General features: G+C 40.3%; 1 protein-coding gene across 1 annotated transcript in view; it reads left to right on the top strand.

Annotated features, from left to right (window-relative positions):
- The first annotated feature begins 19,717 nt into the window (after positions 1 to 19,717).
- The window catches only part of LOC129728584 (protein phosphatase 1F-like), a 220,574-nt gene continuing 219,655 nt past the window's right edge, over positions 19,718 to 20,636 (top strand). Inside the window, exons 1-2 of the mRNA XM_055687030.1 lie at positions 19,718 to 19,873; positions 20,394 to 20,579. Of these exons, the coding sequence (XP_055543005.1) occupies positions 20,422 to 20,579 (158 nt within the window). The 5' untranslated portion in view covers positions 19,718 to 19,873; positions 20,394 to 20,421. The remainder of the gene's footprint in view (positions 19,874 to 20,393; positions 20,580 to 20,636) is intronic.

The raw sequence follows: 20,636 nt of genomic DNA, 5'->3' as shown, positions 1-20,636 counted from the left end.
CTGTCAAAATTAGATGTGTGACGTCACCGTGCGATGGTCTATACCAGAGTGAATAGATAGAGTGACGCAGAGTCTGAAACCAGCAAAACCAAACGAACCGTCAAACGCTGTACCTAACGAGCAAAGTAAACAAACATTGCTGTTCGCTAGATTTGTTGGAAAAAGTATTGTAATCATTAAAAAAAAGTTTTTCATAAATTGATTTTTTTTTTCATTTTGTTTATTTGATTGAATCGTTTGCTGGTAACAATTAGACAAAAGAACGAAAAAAATAACAGTTTATTTGCATCAATTTCAATTTTTTATGTTTTATACGCAAGAAACTACGACATAAGCTATACTGCCATGGAGCGGCTGTCAAACGTATTAGCTCGGGTTTTGCGCGGCTCGTGAATTCTCAGTCTATACGTAACAAATCGTACAATTAATTTTCTCTGGATGTCGTGGCAACTTTCAAACATGTTTAAACTGCTGTTTAGTCTGCTGGGAGACAACAAAAATCCATCCACTGTTTCCTCACAATCGGATTCTTCGGGAACCGAAAAAAACTCACATTCCTTACTGTTTTTTGTTTTTTGTTATTACACAAAACTATCTATCTATCTCTATCAAACTTTATCAAACGAACTTGTTTTAAATTTAAATACAATAACTATCTCGTCACTCTTGTTACGTCTGACTTTGACAGCTCTGCTCTATGTCACAGATGCTGCGCCTGGTGCTCAATAAAATGAGGAAAAAGCCCAAACGAACAAATTTGCATTACATAAATTTATTTTGCCACCATCGGCCCATTGTTTTGATTGACAAGATCAATTTAAGGCTTTACCTTGCTCAAGCTCATAACCTGACGTGCGACGACACCGGGTAGATACTCTCGTTTTCCTCATTCGCATTTCTGAGTTATGCCGCATATGTTGATGACGACCAAACTACTGTCCTGTTGGGCCAGCAACTTCCGCTGACACCGCTTGCTGGCGATCTGCACCGTATCCGCTTTCCGAGCCTAGTTGTCGTCGATCCCACGTCACCACGCTGGGGTGCACCGAATGCCAGCGATTCCTTCCGCCTCTAATCTGGGTAATCACTGCTGTCGTTGAGCCGCCTCTGTGATCCTGCGATGTCTGGTTGCACCGATTCAGTGGGTACTTCCTCTGGTCGGTGGGCACCATTTGTCAGTGTCCAACCTTTGTTGTCGACCGTCTCAGCGACCGTCCGTTTGTTGTCACACCTATGCCACCGGAACAGTTTCTGCTCTCCGCGTGTCCGTCTTCTGCCGTTGTGATTCTGTGTCGTCACCAACGTGCCAAAGTATCCGCCAAGCGATCTTTCCGTGAGCCTATTGTCACTTCCCCGACAACGCATCTGCCGCAACCACGCGATGCTTTACAGCGGGTGCACCAAATGAAGTCCGTGTGAGAAACAAAAGCCTTCACGTGGAAGGCTTTTCGATCTCAAGCTTGACGAAATGCTGCTCTTCTGGTGCTACTGATTTCTCCTATCGTGCATCAAGTTGTTGAACTGTGACTCGGGCAATCACCGAATCCTTCCTCTTCAATGTGGTTTGGTGATCGAGTTAATCACACTTTGTTTCCAGTGCCGTGGGCACAACTCACTATTAATGGGGAAAGACTTTTGATGGATCTACTGGTCCTAATTTGACCAAACTAGCAGAAATTATTCGGCGACTTGTACGAACACGACACTCTCGCTCACTGTTACTCGCCGTAATGATCAAACGGAAGTGCGTTTAGCGTGAGCAGCAGACACGAATGGTGGTGTAGTGGCAAGAAAATTTCAGCGTCGGTGCTCATCTGCAAGCACGTCATCGTCGCTGACTTCGTTTCTTTGCTCTTGCCTTTTGTGTACGTTTAACTATTTGAACTCGAAACGTATATGTTGAGCTGACTTTTTCTGCTGCATGATCTGTCGAGGGGCTTAATAGATGGCGATGGCAAGTAATAGTTGCCCGTCTCTGGTAATGCTTGTTTGCACTTAAAAATGTGCGTAATTTTTGTACCACAATAAACAAAATAATACTGAACGTAACACAACTCTACCGTAGTGGAAGATTTTTTCATAAATCGATGATCAATTGATGTATGAAAGATTCAAAATAAAATCTTTCCTGAGGAAAATAGTTAGAGACGAATCGGTTAATCCAAACCGTTGAGCAAACCTCAACTAATAACTGTTTCTTCTAAGCCGACCACGATTTTCCCGCAAGCCGCAATTGCTTGCCAAATGCTCTATTAACTAAATTCCATAATCAAATTTCGAATGCGCCAGCTACTTCCGGCAAAAACTTCGACCTCTCAATTCGTCTCTAATTGAAGTCCCTTTCCGACTTCAGGCTTCTACGGAGAACATTCATCTCGAATCTTAGTCTATCGTATTGAAATAATAGGCCCGATCATACACGTAACATACAACTAATTTCTATTTACAAAAAAAATATTGGTTTGTATTGGTATGTGCATAGTAACTGCGAAAAGAAGCATTTCCTCGACTTGATTGTCATGAGCCCAGTTAAGGGTTTTACCGCGCCCTGATTCGCGTTTCTTTAGAACGAGAGTTTCATGACAACCCACAGTTGTAACCTTTGGCCACGCATTCGAACTTACTGGACACATATTAACTTCTTTTGTTGGTCTTTTCATGTGTCGCATATTTTACGGTTTGGTGGTTGTCTCGTCGGTTCGATCCTCTCTCGTTACCTCCCCTTCACGATAATGGTCGAAACTTTGTCGCCCGATCACCCCGGTTCTACCGTTGAATTTGACGCCTCTGCTTCTCCACTATCAGGAAGGCCTGCGATTCTAAAGATACTTCCGTCTCCTTATACAGTTTTGCTTGTTTGTATGCGGTCAGTGTTGGGGATTTCGGCCAAAGTGGAGAGGTAGTTTATCTAGTTTTTGCTCATCCGACATTTGGCCAATAGCTCGATTTTTCCCGATCGGCAAACGGTGTTTTGTTGTGTTCTCACGTGGTTCGCAGTGCGTAGCCTGCTGACATAGCTGTATTAGTCTTGCTTAATCGGCTTTGATATCCTTCGCATGGAATCTGCTTTTCTTTCCACTCAGGACGTCTTCTAACACGTACAGATTCGTTCCTAAGATTTCCTTCACAATGGCCGGCACGAACTTTGGCTCGAGTTTGCTGCTGATCTGGTCTACTTTTGACGATAGCACGAATGATCTGCGCCAGACTGTGTCTCCAACTTTGAATGTTACCGATCTTGTGCGAAGGTTATAGCGTTGTTTAGATCTATTGTGACTTTGCTTAATGCGAGTGATGATGAGCTGCTGTATTAGGCGAATGGTTGATAGTCTCAGCTCTTGTGCTATCTTCGGGTCCTCTGGGGCGTTTAGCTCCTGTTGCGTGTAAAGGTCTGTGTGCAGTAGTAGGTTTCGTCCAAAGTTTGCCTCATGTGGACTAACCCCTGTCGATTCGTGCCGGGCTGAATTGATCGCTGCTGTAATGGCTGATATGTTTGCGTCTAATTCCTGATGATTGCCATCCAATAACGATCGAATGCAGGTGACCAAAACTCTGTTAACGCGTTCTGCATTGTTGACCTGAGGACAATAGTAGGCCGTTTTCATATGAGCGATCTTGTGTCGAGAAAGCCATGATCTAAACGCCAAAGATTCGAACTGTTTACCGTTATCTGACAGGATTAAACGGGGACGCGAAAATCTCAGGCAAATTTCATTCTCCAGAAACTCCACCATCTTCTGCGAATCGGCTGTGCGCATAGGTTTGATTACAACATATTTGCTGACCCAGTCTACTACCACTAGCAAAACAGTGTTTCCTTGCTTAGATCGTGTGAGTGGCCCAACGAAATCTATCGATATCATCTCCCACGGTATCCTCGCCGGTTTCAACATTCCCATTTGAGGCATCATTCCGGTGCTTTACACGCTTTGCATACCGCACAGGCTTTTACGTAATCGCTGACTTCCTTTTGCATCCGTGGCCAATAGTAGTGCGACTGTATTTTGTGCCAGGTTTTATGAAAGCCTAGATGCGCGGCTGACGGCTCGTCATGAAGTCTACGGACCAACAGCAATCTTTCTTCTTTGGGAACGACTTGCTTCCATCTGTGGCTAATTGTTCCAAGCTCATCTTTGCATTTACAGTTCTTGAAAAGCGTGTTATTCGCAATGCGGAAATCTGGAAACCGTTCACCATCGGCTTTAACTGCCTCTACAAGCTTTTTGTACCACGAATCCTCGGATTTGTTTGGTACGAAAACAGCTTCAGCTACGGTCCTTGAAAGCGCGTCTGGAACCACATTGACCGTCCCTTTCCTGTACCGAATCTCATAGTCGAACGCATTTAGTCTCAATAGCCATCTGCTCATTAACGCTGTTGGGTTTTTCATTGATTTTAAATAGCTGAGAGCGGCGTGATCGCAATACACGATGAATTTCACTCCTTCCACGTAACCTCGAAATTTTTCGATTGCACGGATTACCGCCAGACACTCTCGTTCCGTTACCGAGTACTTCCGTTCTGATGAAGATAGTTTTTTCGAAAAATAACTGATTGGATGCTCTTCTCCCTCAACTAGTTGCGTGAGAACTGCTCCTATGGCTGTGTCACTTGCGTCGCATGCTATGGCGAATGGCCATAGCATGTAATCCGGCATTGTAAGCACTGGTGCTGAAACCAGGGCTGACTTGAGCTTGAGAAAGGCTACCTCCGCTGCACTGCCCCTGTTTACATAGTTGACGTAAGAGCCAAAATTACCAAAATGCACTTTTTCATTGATTCAGCTTCCTTTCCCTAAGATACATACACTACAAACGAAAAGAAAACTATTTTGTTCTGAAACTTTTGAGAAATATTGGAAAACATTTTGGCGTAACTGCCAATTGGTTGCAAAAACTGGCGTCACTCCATACAAGGTGCAATTGTCTATGTTAAGTCGTTTTATTCAACTGTCTAATTACTGTCTGTTTGCCTAGGTTAAGTCGTTTAATTCGACAAATATTCCATGGAAAGGGGAAAAGGGAAAAGGGGAATTGAAGTCTTGTATTGTATATTAAATATTTTTACAAACACTCAGCCTCAGGAAGGTCTAAAAACACCGTGTCCTTTCCCCCTACTAGTGGATATTCGCATTAGATGAAATAATTAAAACGTGTGTGTATATAACGGTGGGTAAACTCAATCGATTTGCCAGAACGTTTTCATGGTTCTATTTGGGGCCCCAAACAATCCTTACACTACCGGAAGTGGATTGATCGATAGCCCTTTAGGAAGAAACATGCGAAAAAGTTTTCCTATACTAATGTTAATTCAAATTTATGTACATGCATATGTAATGCACCAATCAGAGGCACGAGTAATCCATATCCGGCAGTTTCAGCATTGTCTGGGGGCTTAAATTGAACCAAAAAAAAACTTTGTCCTGGCTCTGTGCTGTCAAGTTTGCATTTTTCCATGTAACGATTACCCACCTTAGCGTAAATGTAAGTCTTTATGCATGTGTTTGTGTGTGTGTGTGTTTGTATGTGTGTTTGTGCGTTTTTGTCTAATTGAAACTGCCGATGAACAATAACTGACGTTTAACTGAAACACGATTGATAAAACTGAATCAACTGCGAGGCAGAGTGGGAAGTAGTTGAGTTTTTACGCCAACTTATGCGAACAATCTGCGAGAAAAATGCATGATTATTCGCATAAACTGGCGTAGCGGTTTTTCTGGATCAATTACCATGGCAGATTCGTTTAATCTATGGGGCCTCTATTCAAACATCAATCTTCATAAAATTGACAGACTGTTTCGTTGAAATTGTATCTCAATATAATGATTTGGGTTAAAATAACAAAAACGCGTTTTTCTCGCAATGATTGTGTTGGTTGTTACGTCAACTATGTAAACAGGGGCAGTGCAGCCGTCCACCGAAATTTTGTTTTAACCCGTGTTAGATCTGTCAGATGTGCTGCTATTTGTGAGAATCCCGCAATGAACCGTCGATACCAGTTACAGATGCCCAGAAATCGTTGTACTTCCTTGCGTGTCGTCGGTGTTGGAAAGTTAACAATTGCCTCAATCTTCTCACTGTCTACTCTCCAACCTTGTTCGTCAATTACATAGCCGAGATATTTCATGCTTTTTCTGCAGAACATTGACTTCTCAGGCGAGATTGTGAGGTTGGCTTGTCGCAATCGGTGAGCTACTTCAAGTAGCAGTTGGATATGCTCGTCGAAGGTCTCAGTACATATGATTATATCATCTAGGTAGTGAAATACTCGCGGTTCCAGATCAGCAAAAAGATGCGTCATAAGTCGTGCTAACGTTTGGCTAGCTGTACACAGTCCGAAAGGCACCACCTTGAATTGAAAATGGCCTCTGGATGGAACGGTGAAAGCTGTTAAGGGCCTCGATTTCGCGTCGAGGGGCAGCTGCCAAAAGGCGTCTTTGAGATTAACGGATGATATGTATTTCGTGCTTCGTAGATTATTCGTGATGGACGCAATCTGTGGAATAGGGTAAACTTCGTTCACCATAATGGAATTGAGGTGGCGTGCATCCAAGCAAACGCGGTATTGGCCCGACTTCTTTTTGACTGCGACTAATGGATTGTTCCATGGCGAGAACTTTGCCTCTTCTATTACATCTAGAGAGATCATTCTATCAATTTCTTTGTTTATTTCCTTGAGGACATATGGCGACATCGGATAATGCCGTTGCTTACGAGCTGGTGCATCTCCTACGTTAATGTGGTGCTCGTACATCGTTGTCCGTCCAAGTTTGCCTTCCTGGGCTTTTGGGAATTGGCGAACCGTCTGCTCTAGTCGTTGACTTTGTTCTGGTGTCAACAGCTTTCTATTCTCATCGTCTTTAGGTTCTTGACCTAGGTTTGCCTCCATCCGACAACACACCGCTTTTACGCCAAACTTGTTCCAGAAATCTATGCCCAAAATTATGCAATCAGGAATGGATGGTATGAGCAACACAGGAAAAACATCGCAACGATTGTTGTATGCGATTGGTAGGTAAGCAAAATTGGTGATGTTGTGCTTCGTTCCGTCCGCAGTTTTGATCTTGCCATTTACGTTTCCTTTTTCTAAGCCGAATTCTTCTGCTATAGTTACCATACTTCCACCAAGCAAGGAACAATTTGCTCCGCTGTCCAATAGTGCGGTGAACTGTCTTCCTAACACGGATATTAATGCATGAGGACGATTGTCTCTTTCGGGTCTTATAAGAATGGAGTTTAGTAATCCGAATTCTTGGGTGTTAGAGGGGAAGTTAAAGTTTTGCGGAAAGCTGATACCCTCTAATGTTCGTTCCCCGCTCGCAAGTTTACCGCATCAGTACGGCAAGTGAAACAACTACGTAAAGAATATCCTTTACGTCCGCAACGATAGCAAAATAAAATGGCTTGTGGCTTGGGACAATCCATGAATCAGTGGCCTTCTTCATCGCAGTTCCAGCACAGCATGACTGGACGATAATGAGTTGGATATTCTTGTCGTTGCTCATACTCGTTTTCTTCTTGTTGCGTTGTGTTCGGAGCTGGGTAGCAATTTTGTTGCTGAGCGTTCTACGCACTTTGTATCGAGTGTTGAAATCTTGGTTGAGCCTGCCACTGCTGCTGCGACTGGCCCTGTGATCGTCTCTGCTGTGCTGTTTGTGTCCTTTCTCCATTCTGTGGTCTTGAAAATTGTAAGTTTCCACTCGATTGTTTGAATTTTGATGCCAGGCTTGGTTGTTGATTGTTGTTGGCGGGAAAATTCGGCTTGCTTCTTGTTATGTGCATCTTAAGTACATTGACTTGTTCCATCAGTTCGTCAATCTTGTATTGCCAATTGTCTTCACTTGACTCTTCTAATTCTCCCTCGTTTGAATGTGCATTTTGTTCGTTGTGGTATACACCCGCTTCTACTTGCATCGCATGCACTCTGTTGTACTTGGATGGCTGATGTTGCCATGTCTGAGGTGGCTTTGTGTTGGATATCGGCGTGGCAAAGTTGGGTTCTAACAATGCACTATGCGGGATTGGAATCCGACGCTGTCTACTTAGAAGCAGCTTTGTTTCATCGAAGTCGGTGCAAACCTCTACCAAGTCTTCCAGGGTACGTGCTCTTGCTGCTGTAACAATAGCCGCATAATCCTCATTCATATTTTTCTTTACCAAGAATAATTCATCTTCCTCTCTCATGGGCGGATCTGCGAAACGAAATAGTGCCGATATGTCACGATAGTACTTTGCAAACGATTCATTGTTAACTTGGAATCGAAAAGTAGCTTCTACCCGTAAAATCTGCGAATATCCACTTGGTAAAAATTCTCTTCGAATTTCCCGCTTGACATCCTCCCATGTTCGCAATCGTTGTTGTGCCGTTGCTCGTGCATACCAGTCGAGCGCATCCTCTTGAAGTAGATGCTTGATGGAACTCAATAGTGTCGCGTCGCTCATGCCTTCCGATCTTGCGAAGGTCTCTACCCGGTCCAGGAATATATTGAGTGAAGTTGTATCTTTCTCCCCTCGAAATTTAAACGGCCAGTTATGAACCGCCTTCAGCATCCTTCTTTCATCCGGTCTATCTGTTCTGTCTCGGCGAAGTAAGTGTCCCAGTAAATCATCCCGCAACCGATTGTACTCTTCCCTTTCGCGTTCAGCTCTTATTTGTGATATTCTAGCCTGTGATTCCCCGGACTGGCTTTCCCTCGGGTGTATCCCTCTCGTGTTCCATATGTCGCATCCTTGCTGCTGGTGAGGCGATGTTGGTGAGGCAGTTTGCCTTTCGCCACCCTTACTGCGTGCTCCCGCAGAACTGGCCAATGGCATTCCTCTTCCTCGCGTTCCCCATGAGCCGCGTGCCGGCGCGACGTTATGATTGTTGTTTCCTTCCGACGAACTGTTTAAAAAAACTGTTTAAATTGTCTCCTACTGCACCTTCCTCTCTTTCGGTGCTTTTCGAGGCTGCACCTAATTGCAGTCCTTGCAATATACTATCACTACTCTTCATCTTACTAACTTCACTTGCACCACCGCTTATTTCACTGAATAACTCATTTACTTGACTGATCAGTAGCTCGTGGATTTCTTGCAATTCAACCGGCGGGCTGATTAATTGCAGTCTGTCGCGATAGTGTTTGAGACGTGTATAAACTTTATTTAATGCTGCATGGTTGTCTGTATTCATTACCGACCTTGCTTCAATACTTAACGCGTTAATCTGCGATTCACACGTTTCTTTGTTTGACTGTATACTCATGACATGTTTTGAATTGGAGGGCTTGTTATCCCTTAATTTCTCCCCTTGTATTAATGCTATGAGACGAAGTACCTTTACTCTGTGTGTGGTTGAACCTAGGTTGACTACATGTCGTAATGCCAACTCATAATTTATTTCCTCGTCGGTGAGGTATGTGTAATCCATTTCGAACATATGTGTAAAAGTTAAATATTGATCGTCCTTATCGGAACAATCATGCACAAAACCAAATATTCAAAAAAAAAAACAAACCAAAGTTGCTAAACGGTAGAAAATATTGTGTGGTTTTTCAGTTGGGCGCCAATGTTACGTCTGACTTTGACAGCTCTGCTCTATGTCACAGATGCTGCGCCTGGTGCTCAATAAAGTGAGGAAAAAGCCCAAACGAACAAATTTGCATTACATAAATTTATTTTGCCACCATCGGCCCATTGTTTTGATTGACAATCAATTTAAGGCTTTACCTTGCTCAAGCTCATAACCTGACGTGCGACGACACCGGGTAGATACTCTCGTTTTCCTCATTCGCATTTCTGAGTTATGCCGCATATGTTGATGACGACCAAACTACTGTCCTGTTGGGCCAGCAACTTCCGCTGACACCGCTTGCTGGCGATCTGCACCGTATCCGCTTTCCGAGCCTAGTTGTCGTCGATCCCACGTCACCGCGCTGGGGTGCACCGAATGCCAGCGATTCCTTCCGCCTCTAATCTGGGTAATCACTGCTGTCGTTGAGCCGCCTCTGTGATCCTGCGATGTCTGGTTGCACCGATTCAGTGGGTACTTCCTCTGGTCGGTGGGCACCATTTGTCAGTGTCCAACCTTTGTTGTCGACCGTCTCAGCGACCGTCCATTTGTTGTCACACCTATGCCACCGGAACAGTTTCTGCTCTCCGCGTGTCCGTCTTCTGCCGTTGTAATTCTGTGTCGTCACCAACGTGCCAAAGTATCCGCCAAGCGATCTTTCCGTGAGCCTATTGTCACTTCCCCGACAACGCTTCTGCCGAAACCACGCGATGCTTTACAGCGGGTGCACCAAATGAAGTCCGTGTGAGAAACAAAAGCTTTCACGTGGAAGGCTTTTCGATCTCAAGCTTGACGAAATGCTGCTCTTCTGGTGCTACTGATTTCTCCTATCGTGCATCAAGTTGTTGAACTGTGACTCGGGCAATCACCGAATCCTTCCACTTCAATGTGGTTTGGTGATCGAGTTAATCACACTTTGTTTCCAGTGCCGTGGGCACAACTCACTATTAATGGGGAAAGACTTTTGATGGATCTACTGGTCCTAATTTGACCAAACTAGCAGAAATTATTCGGCGACTTGTACGAACACGACACTCTCGCTCACTGTTACTCGCCGTAATGATCAAACGGGAGTGCGTTTAGCGTGAGCAGCAGACACGAATGGTGGTGTAGTGGCAAGAAAACTTCAGCGTCGGTGCTCATCTGCAAGCAAGTCATCGTCGCTGACTTCGTTTTATTGCTCTTGCCTTTTGTGTACGTTTAACTATTTGAACTCGAAACGTATATGTTGAGCTGACTTTTTCTGCTGCATGATCTGTCGAGGGGCTTAATAGATGGCGATGGCAAGTAATAGTTGCCCGTCTCTGGTAATGCTTGTTTGCACTCACAAATGTGCGTAATTTTTGTACCACAATAAACAAAATAATACTGAACGTAACACTCTGACAATAACAACACACCGTTGAAGTCAACTGAAACTTGCGCAAAAAGGGGCTGCCAGAAAAATATTTTGGTGGATACATAGAAAAACCGTGTTGCTTTTTTGACTGAATTTCTCTCTGCGCCACTCTATCTATTCACTCTGGTCTATACCACAGAGAAAAACTCAGCTGGACCCAATTTTTTTCATCCAGTTCCCCCTATATGATAAGAGACTGCACCGTTTTTTTTTCTTCATATTTGCACCGTTTTGACAAATTCCATTACTTTTGGCTCAGGCGCAGACAGACGCCCAAGCTGAGTTCCAAACTTGTGTAAAGTTTTTTGTAGTAGCAATCCGTAACCAGATAGCGCTACCAGTACCGCCAGCCTCGTGCACCAGCGAAAAAAATATGTATTGTAGCGATAAGGTCACCAAGCGGCGCTAGTGTACAAGTGATATATAGCGCAATTTACTTTGAAAATTTACACGGAAATTTACACGGAAATTTTGATCAATGTTGTTCTTGCTTGGACGTCTGTCTGTGGCTCAGGTATTGCAACATCACAACGCATTTTCGTGACGAACATGTTAACAGCTTCGATCAACTGTTCAATAGTAGCTGTATTTTCATATAACGGTTCGTTTGTTTGCATTGGACTGTTTAGTTCAGGAAAAGAATCCATTGAAGCTGAAGCAGCCTCTTGTGAGTCCACTGAACTTGACGTTCCTCTAAATTCTCCTAGTTTTGGATGAAATTTTAAAATGTGACGCCTCAGATTTTTAAATCTATTGTATAGTGATCAACATACGGAACACTTGAAAGGGGATTCTGCTTTATTGCTAGTATTTAAATTGTGTACAGTTCTAACTTGAAACTTTAGTTCCTGTATATGCCCCGGTACTAACATTGCACATGAAGGAATATGGCAATAGAATCCTTGAAACAATTATATATTATATATGGTCGGCGTGCGACCAGACCGAGCCAAGCGCCATTTTCTTTAAAATTGAGTTATTAGCACCAGTGGATGTGCAAACTGATAATCTATGTTCCATTAAAGAATGAAATCATTTGAACAGTTCATAGGCGTGTTATAAAAAAAAAAATCTCTGTAGCACTTTGTGAAAAGAACAAAATTGCGTTAGACCAGAGTGAACCGTGAACACAGACATGGCATCTAAAAAAAGTGATTGTTTGTGAATTAAAAGCGAACTTTGCTATTTATTTTAACCAGTAACTGATTTCTCCTCTTCGGGCAGATCGTTAATGCGACTGTTCAGAATTAGATAAATGAACAGCCAGGTGGTTTTCGAAGAGCTGAATTTCGTTTCAATGGGCACATCACTTTTTTTCAAGATCTTGTTGAGCCAGACCAAACCAAGTGCATTTTAGTTTTATTTGATATTTTTCAAATAAAATTAAATTTTTTCTTGTAACAAACGTCAGGACTGGGTTAATATACGTTAAATCAATAAAATTAGGCAAAACCCGCTTCAAAATACCAGAGCATTTCATATTGATACCGCATACATAAGACATACGTAACACTCAGTTCTTTGGGGTTCGATAAAGCCGAGAAAAAGAAAATTCATTTTGTTCATTATTGGTCGAGCAGTTGGACAGGACGAGGTATGGAGTACTATGGGGCAACGTGTACCAGAAAAAAACGTCAGTGTTACGTATGTCTTATGTATATGCTGATACTATCTTAACACTCAGCACTTGGTGCGCTTTGGCACCAGGAAATAGAGCAACAGAAATAAAGCTTTACTTGTCTATCAGCTGTATAATTTTTGTTACAGATTGGACTGAGAGATAAAGCAGCGTTGATATCTGTGTATGACGTTCGACTAGTGAGAAAAAATAGCTTGTTTAATAGTCAAGTTAATATGTTGTAGTAAATACGTTTGACCGGACCGAACTGAAGACCATTTTATTAAATCTTTGTTCGACCAGAGTGAACTGAGTGCATAGGTGCCAAAAATAAAAACCAAATATTTTATCAATTATTGCTATTTTTCGGGTATTTATGATAACAGGACATTCATTAAGCCTTCACTCTGAAAAAAATGCACGTAAAATTTACCGGGAAAAGTGGCTGATTCTCATCCACCTTCTTTTCACGTAACTTTTGCCGATTTCTCGAAAGCCGTTCATGTGTTAGTGTGTTAGTGTCAACTTCAGTGTCAAACGTCTACGTGTTGGTCACGTAATTATAACCTGATTTTCACGTACCTTTTTACGTGATATTTCGGTGAAACCATAACAAAACGCATAAACCCCACATGATTTTCACGTACTTTTTACGTGTTATTCAGATGGAATCTTCGTGAATTTTAAGTAAATAGACCAGACAGCGCATAAAAGAAATATAATTTATTTTCAAATATTTCAGAATATAATTATATATATTATAATAATAATTACTTGTTTAAAGTCGAGATTCCAACCGAAAAAAAACAGGAATGACCGGAAAGATGTCGACCGTTCAATCGGCAGGAGGTGTTCCGCTCGAAAATGACCGTTGACGGTTCCAATCGTCCGGAAACAATTCACCAACTGAAAATTTGAAAAATGTATATGTTTCCTCTGTTAATCTAAATATTATTCTGGCTACTTACATTGCGTGTTTTCCAATATAAAATTAGCTGAAGCAGCTTGGGAATTTTTTGGACGCCATATTGACTTTTTTTTGCATACTAAAAATTCACGTAAATTCCGTTGTCGGAAACGTCACACCACAGTCGCACTAACACTAGCAAAGTCAAAACACACAAACACCAACGCGCTCAAAATATTTACATTATAATTTGACCGGTTTACGTGAATTGACGGTGAATCGTACGTGAAATTTAGGTGAAAGTTACTAATGTCACGTAAAATGGCAGATTTTCCGAAGGTCAGTTACTTACGTGATTTTCCAGGTGATTTTACGTGCCTATTTTTTAGAGTGTTATTCATTACGTGTCAGCATTGAATTACACTGAAATAATCTCACATGTTCAGATTATATGGGAGTGTTATAAATTTGCACTATTAGAATTTCCAATCAAAACGATGTGATCGAAAATGTGTCATGCATTCTTTATAGGATCGTCTGATAGACTCACTGTATTACCAAGCTTTTAAAATAGATATGCAAATCGTTTAAAAACTAAAGAACATATAATCGATTAGACTCATTGGAAATGCCATAATTTATATCTTGACTACAATAACAATTTCATAGGAAAATCTCATGCATTCCTTGTTATTATCCTATAGAAATAACTTCACTAAAGGGACTGTTTCTGTCATATGATATGTACATGAAAACAAATCGTGTTTAATTATGAAAAATACAAGAATTTATTATAAAATAATATTTATTTTAAAAAATCTATATCTCTTATTGGAATAAAGCAATCCTATAAATTAAAGCAAAAATTAACTACGTCGGTCGGTGGCGGTCACAACTTTCGAAAGATTTCACTACCGACTTCATGACAAATGATGATTAAAAAGGAAATTACCGGTTCAACGTTGGCCACTTGATCCGAGTTCCAATGGTCTGTTCGTTGTTTGCCCGATGGTACGATTTGATAAGTGCCAATTTCTTCGGTGTGATCTATAGTTGTGAATATCTATAGGAAAGTTTAAACTGAAATGAAGTATAGAAAAATTACTTACCTATTGGAGATTAGGAAATATACTTCCAATCGCTCAATAAGACGCCGTCTTTTCGTGGTGTAGCCATTTTGAATCTGGATGATTCGATATCAAATCCAAACGACAGAACAAAACTTCACAGGTAAACTGAGTCCAAAGTCACGGCGACGTGTGTTTTTTATTGGATTTATCAATAAGATTTATATGTTGGTTTCGATACATGACGGTTTTATATATCTTATGGAATGTATTCCGCAATATTGCCTGTAAATTTAACTTTTTACCACACATGTTAGACGTAAATGAATATCAAATAAAATGGATGTGAAAATCCGATAATTATTATTTCATTGTGCGGTTCGTTAAAATTATTGTATCACACTTTTTTTACAAAAGGATCTCTAATAGAATCAATTATAATTAAGAGATCTTTTGGTACGGTAAATTCATTGGACAAATTTAATAAAGAATATATGTCGACTTGTTTCAGTGCAATGATAAGTTAAAACACGATTAATTTATGGGTGGTCAAACTTCAAATGCTAATTACTCAAAACAATGTGTTTGGCGCTTGGCTCGGTCTGGTCGCAGGCCGACCATATGTAGAAGTTGAGACTGTCTTGGTAGTAACAAAAACTTACTTTTCAATTTACGGTAAGTTTCTTCATCTAACTTCCCTGCAATCTGCTCCATTGTTTCTTTTTAACAGCTTCAACTAAATTTTAAATTTCAATCGCTGTAAATGGCCGCACACTCAATCGTGATTTTAAAAATTTAAAGAAGCAGAGTGAAAGTTACTCAATTTCGTTAATCAATGTTAAGGCCCAAGCACAATGGATACGTTTGCGTTGCGTTGACGTTAATTTGGCAGAAAATGTATGGGCTAACTGTCAAATTGCCGCAAACGCAGCCGCAACGTATCAATTGTTTCTAAACCTTTACTCATTTTCTGACGTTTAGCCGGTCAATACGAAACTGAGCAACTCTTACTCAGTTTAGAGTAAAAATGACTGAGCGTTCACAAAAGGGCTGATTTGCGCCAAAAATACGCATATGTGGGTAGTTCTATTTTTCGGTGTACATATGAGACCCAGTTGCCAAATTCATGTTCTCTTCCAGATCATATTGTCGATTGCGGGAGAATTTATCTCGCAAGATGCATGGAAAACGCCGTAAAAGTGCGCGGGTATAACCAATCATGTTGGTGTCTTCTACAAAGAGTGCGCGAATCCAAGAGATATTTCCGCGATTGGACGTACCCGCACATTTCTACAAGAATTTTCCGCGAGAAAATCAACATCAACAATATAATATTTTCTTTATTTTCTAACCTGATGGACAAAACTAAATGCGCAACCCTGATTTACCTAAATTTATATGCGATCAATTTATATACAACGCTGTTTTCGTTTATACACAAGTTTGTTGAATTGCCATTTACCGTTCAAATAAAAATTAGTGATGGGAAATATCGCCCAAAACGGACTTCGATAACAATCGATAATTCCGGGGTTTTTATCGATATTATCGATAAGTATCGATAATTTGACAGCTAACGTTTGCGGTAAAAAAAAATTTCAGATGGCGATGAAAAAAAAACTATTTCAGATGGTGATGAAAAAAACTATGCCAGATAATTGAGTTGGATAAATTTCCCATGAAAGGTCATCATGTTAGCTTCCTCACAAAAAAACATTACGTCCTTGTGTGCAGCCTTCCGGCAGTGAACCGGAACATTCGCCATGGCGGACGAAAACATGCGTGTAGCCATGTTTTTAAGCTCTTTCTTCGTTTTTTTATTAATTCATCCTCCGCAAAGTGCCGCACGATGTCCGTTTTTGACGCAGCGGGGTACCGTTCTTTGAACGCGCACACTTCTGAACGGAGTAGCTTGACTTTTTTCGCCATCACAGTTAGAGTTTGACTGATAGAGCTGTCAAATTTTTTTGCTAACTCATGGGTTCTATGATTGATGATGCATGAGTAGTTTCGTCAGTGCGATTAAAGGTAAACCCATGAAAAATCGGCAATTTTTGTCCATTTTTTTTACCGCAAACGTTATTCGACAAATGCAATTTTGCTATATAAATTTGTTAAAAACAGAGACAGAGATGGCCCAAACCGAATGGATACGTTTGCGTTGCGTTGACGTCAATGTGACAGTAAATGTATGGGCTAACTGTCAAATTGCCGCAAACGCAGCCGCAACGTATCCATTGTGTTAAGGCCTTGAATGACAAATTTTACGATACTGCGGATGAAAATTCAAACAACCGGACGAGTTAAACAGTTTGTTTTGGAAAGTCTTCGGGTTTTACGCCGGGAGTGCTTTCTACGGAGTAGTTTCAAACCGAAATTCATTTTGAAGGTTGTATAATTAGGGAAATAATTGAAGCAGGCAAAATTCTGTCAATTTTTAAATGGCCAAAACTTCACGAAAAATGAATCAATTAAGACAAAACAGGTTTCATTTTACTGGAAAACTGTCCTAGTTTCCTAGTATTACTTGAGAACTGGACGTGACCAAGGGTCACTGGAAATGTTTCGGATTTCCGGAGTGTGCGCCAAAGTGTACAGAGCGTTGCAAATCGAGCGAGAAGTAAAACCTTTCTTCTCCTTTCTGCTTGAGAACGAAACATATGTTACGCTTCTCGAGTCTTTTGTACACACGCTTTGGAGATACTCTTTCTTCTTCATGCATTCCCTTGAGTAGCAGCAAGCACGCACCGACACGAACAAACTCTTTCGTATTGCTACTCAGCTACCGTAAAAGAATACGTGAGTAGGAGTACTCGACTAAAATTGCTCGACTAGGATTGCTTGAAAAACTGTGCTCCAAAACGAAAATGCTTTCTTCCCGGTTTAGCCTCATGCACCGACAGTGGGGTAACGTGTAGGGTATCGGACTGCTTCGGTAAGTTTTTTACAGCAGTCTAATGCAAAACCAGCCGAAGCGAACCGCTGCCGAAGTAGTCCAATACCCTATCTTTTTTTTCCCCTATGCAACCATCACAAAGCATCTTGAAACAATTGTCTTCGGCTAGTAGTTCTCGCGAGTTGGGCAATAGGTACACACCAGTACACATGAGGAGAGTAGACGGGAGTGTGTGGATATGATCTCGGGAGTAAATGCGAGCAAGAAAGAACGAGAAATAGCTTGAATAGAGAGTTCTCTACTGTGTGAAAGCGGCATCACCGAGAACCTCACATGAGGTGTTGCATGCCGCTTACGAGCGAGACTAACAACACTGAGTGTACATTTTTGCAACGCGTAGAACTTTTTCTGACATTCTGTTTCACTTAGATTTATATGTTGTCAATAAATCAGAATTTATTTCGGGTTCATTGGTAGCCAAAGATTGAAAATTCGCCAAGGAATCACTGAGGTATTTATCAAGTATGGGTGTTGATTTTGGCGATTTTTTCCCTGTTGGGTACTAATTTTCTTTGAGCTTGCAGCACTCTAGCAGATTTCAATCGAACATTGTGGGTGTGTAGGTCTTGTTAAACCAAGCAACTTTGCAAACTTGCGTTTGAAAATTTATCTGGATTAACATTTAAAAAGGTCAGATTATTTTCACGCGGATTTTCTCTAAAAGGTTATTTATGCAGATTTTCAAATTAACGTGGTTTTTTACGCGAATTTTTGAATTAAAGCAGTTTATCAAGCGGATTTCTGAATTAACATGGTTTTTTCACGAGGCATGTATCCCCCGCGTGAGAAAACCCAACTGTATTTGAACCTTTTCAATTAATCAATATATTTTAGTAAAAATTATTTGAACTTTCCTTCAAAAATATAAAAAATTGAGTTAAAGATCCTACTTTGGAAAAAATATAATTTTAAAAACAAAAAATGATTTCAGAAAATATCGGTGATCTCAGATTTTTTTAAATGAAGTATTTTAGATAGACAATTTCGTTGCCTAAAACGTTATATGTGTTGCAAAAATGTACACTTTGACACACACTCTTGAAATCCGAAACATTTTCGGTGTAGGTTGGTCACACCCAGAGTCTATGTTTATAATAAGAGTCTCGCAAAGATGAAACCAAAGGAACCAAATCAGTGTCAAACGAGGGTACCAATCGAGCAATGTAAATAAACAAGGTGATAATGTTAGGAGTGGATGAAAAGTGTTGTAATTGAGCGTAATAAAGAATATGTGTTTATCCGAAGTTTCACTTACACATTTCAATCCAACATTAAACCTGTACACTGGTTCACTCAAATTTAACAAAACATTACCGGTGTAATCTTTCAAAACTGTGTACCTTGTGAAGAATTTCAAAAAATGATATTCGCTTATGCATGGTGAAAAACAGAACTGTATAGCTTTTGGCAACAAACGGCATAGAAACTGTGTTGCCGAAACGATAGATTTTCTCTTCGCGCGACTCTATATACACATAGACTCTGGTCACACCAAGTTCCCAAGTAATACTAATATAATACTGTTTTCTAGTGAAATGAAACCGGTTATCAGAATTGATTCATTTTTCGCAAAGTTCTGGTCATTTAAAATTCGAGAGAATTTTATTTATCTCAATTATTTTGTCTACCCCAGGATATTTTTTGGCGCAACAATTTCGTTGATTTGGATTTTAAGTGGAACTAAAAATTGTTTGTTGGGTAACAGATACTTTAAACTTAAACAGTTCCAAGGTAAACTAAACAATTACCAGAGAATTACCAATAGACTGCCGCTATGCATGTCCATCATATTATAAGAGTTGGCAAGCCAAAGAAAATGCATTTTATTACAATTTCGTATCATTGCTTTTTATGAGATGGTGCAAAAAGTTTGGATATTTTTTTAAAGTTCTCCAGTACTAAGTTGTCGAATTCATCTGTTCTTAGGAAACTAAAATCTATAAATACCTTATTAGTTACCATTATTTCTCAGAAACTCAGTGACACCCGGGGCTAAAGGTTCGCCCGCACCACCCTCAACAATGCTAAATCTTGTCGAATAGCAGCACCCAACAAATACCTAGCGGCAGAAGCAACTCCTGGGGTAGGGTAGGTGAGGTCTCCTTCTTTTGAGTCTCCTCCAGTAACCATCCGCACTGACTTTTGCTTACCCTTATAATATCGATAATTATCGCTAACGTCAAAAAATTAACGATAATATCGATGACCATCATTTATCGATATTATCGATAAGTATCGATAAGTTTCCCATCACTAATAGAAATATTGATAGACCTTAGTGAAGTATTGTACTGTTAGTTCAGCGGTAAACGATCCATTTACGTTTATTAGCGTTATTACGTTATATATTCACAATCATTACATTTTGTTTATCCAGGTAAGTAACAATTTAATTGAATAATGGCAACCAAAAAAAACTGAAAAACATGAATAAAATGCTGTAGCTAAAGTAGAAATCCAGAATTTCGAAATAAACTTTTTGTTTGTGATAATGAATCCGTTTATTATTACAAACTAAAATTTATATACCATCTATTTTCAATATAGATTTTTCCTAGACTGCTCTAAGAAAAACAATTTAGTTTTGGTAATTTCTTATCAGATCAGTCTCAAACGAAAAGTGGAATAAAGGCGATTGCTTGGATATGTGATGAAGCGGATGAAACTAATAATAATACGTTGATTACTGAACTATTCTTCACGTAGACTATATAACCAAAACTTTGAGGTCGATTTACTAACAAATTTATTCTAGATTTAAATTTTTTCCGGTAATTGTAAGAAATAGTGACCTAAAAATGTGTTAGGAAAATGTACAGGCATAATCGTTTTAGGTTTTTTTAGTTACACGTACACTGCAGAAGTATAAAACAATCTGAGTTTTCTCATTATTTCAGAAACGCAGAGAACAAACAGCAAGAAAGCATGGCTCGTGAGGAAGAATATCAGACGTTTTTGGATTATTTCAAAGCACAAGTAGATCCCAACGATCCTTTGCCACTTCGTGTTCCTGTATATAACTTCACAGAGGACGAAATTGCTGGAGAAATAATACATTGGGTTCAGTTATATTTAATGCAGATGTAAGCATATTTTTTCTGATTGGATCTTTCAATATGTATTATTATTTTTTATGCTCG

This window comes from Wyeomyia smithii, chromosome 3 (assembly GCF_029784165.1).
Source record: "Wyeomyia smithii strain HCP4-BCI-WySm-NY-G18 chromosome 3, ASM2978416v1, whole genome shotgun sequence".
In the NCBI taxonomy this organism is placed as follows: domain Eukaryota; kingdom Metazoa; phylum Arthropoda; class Insecta; order Diptera; family Culicidae; genus Wyeomyia; species Wyeomyia smithii.
The sequence above is the reverse complement of the archived record's forward strand: the minus strand, read 5'-3'. Positions and strand labels throughout refer to the sequence as shown.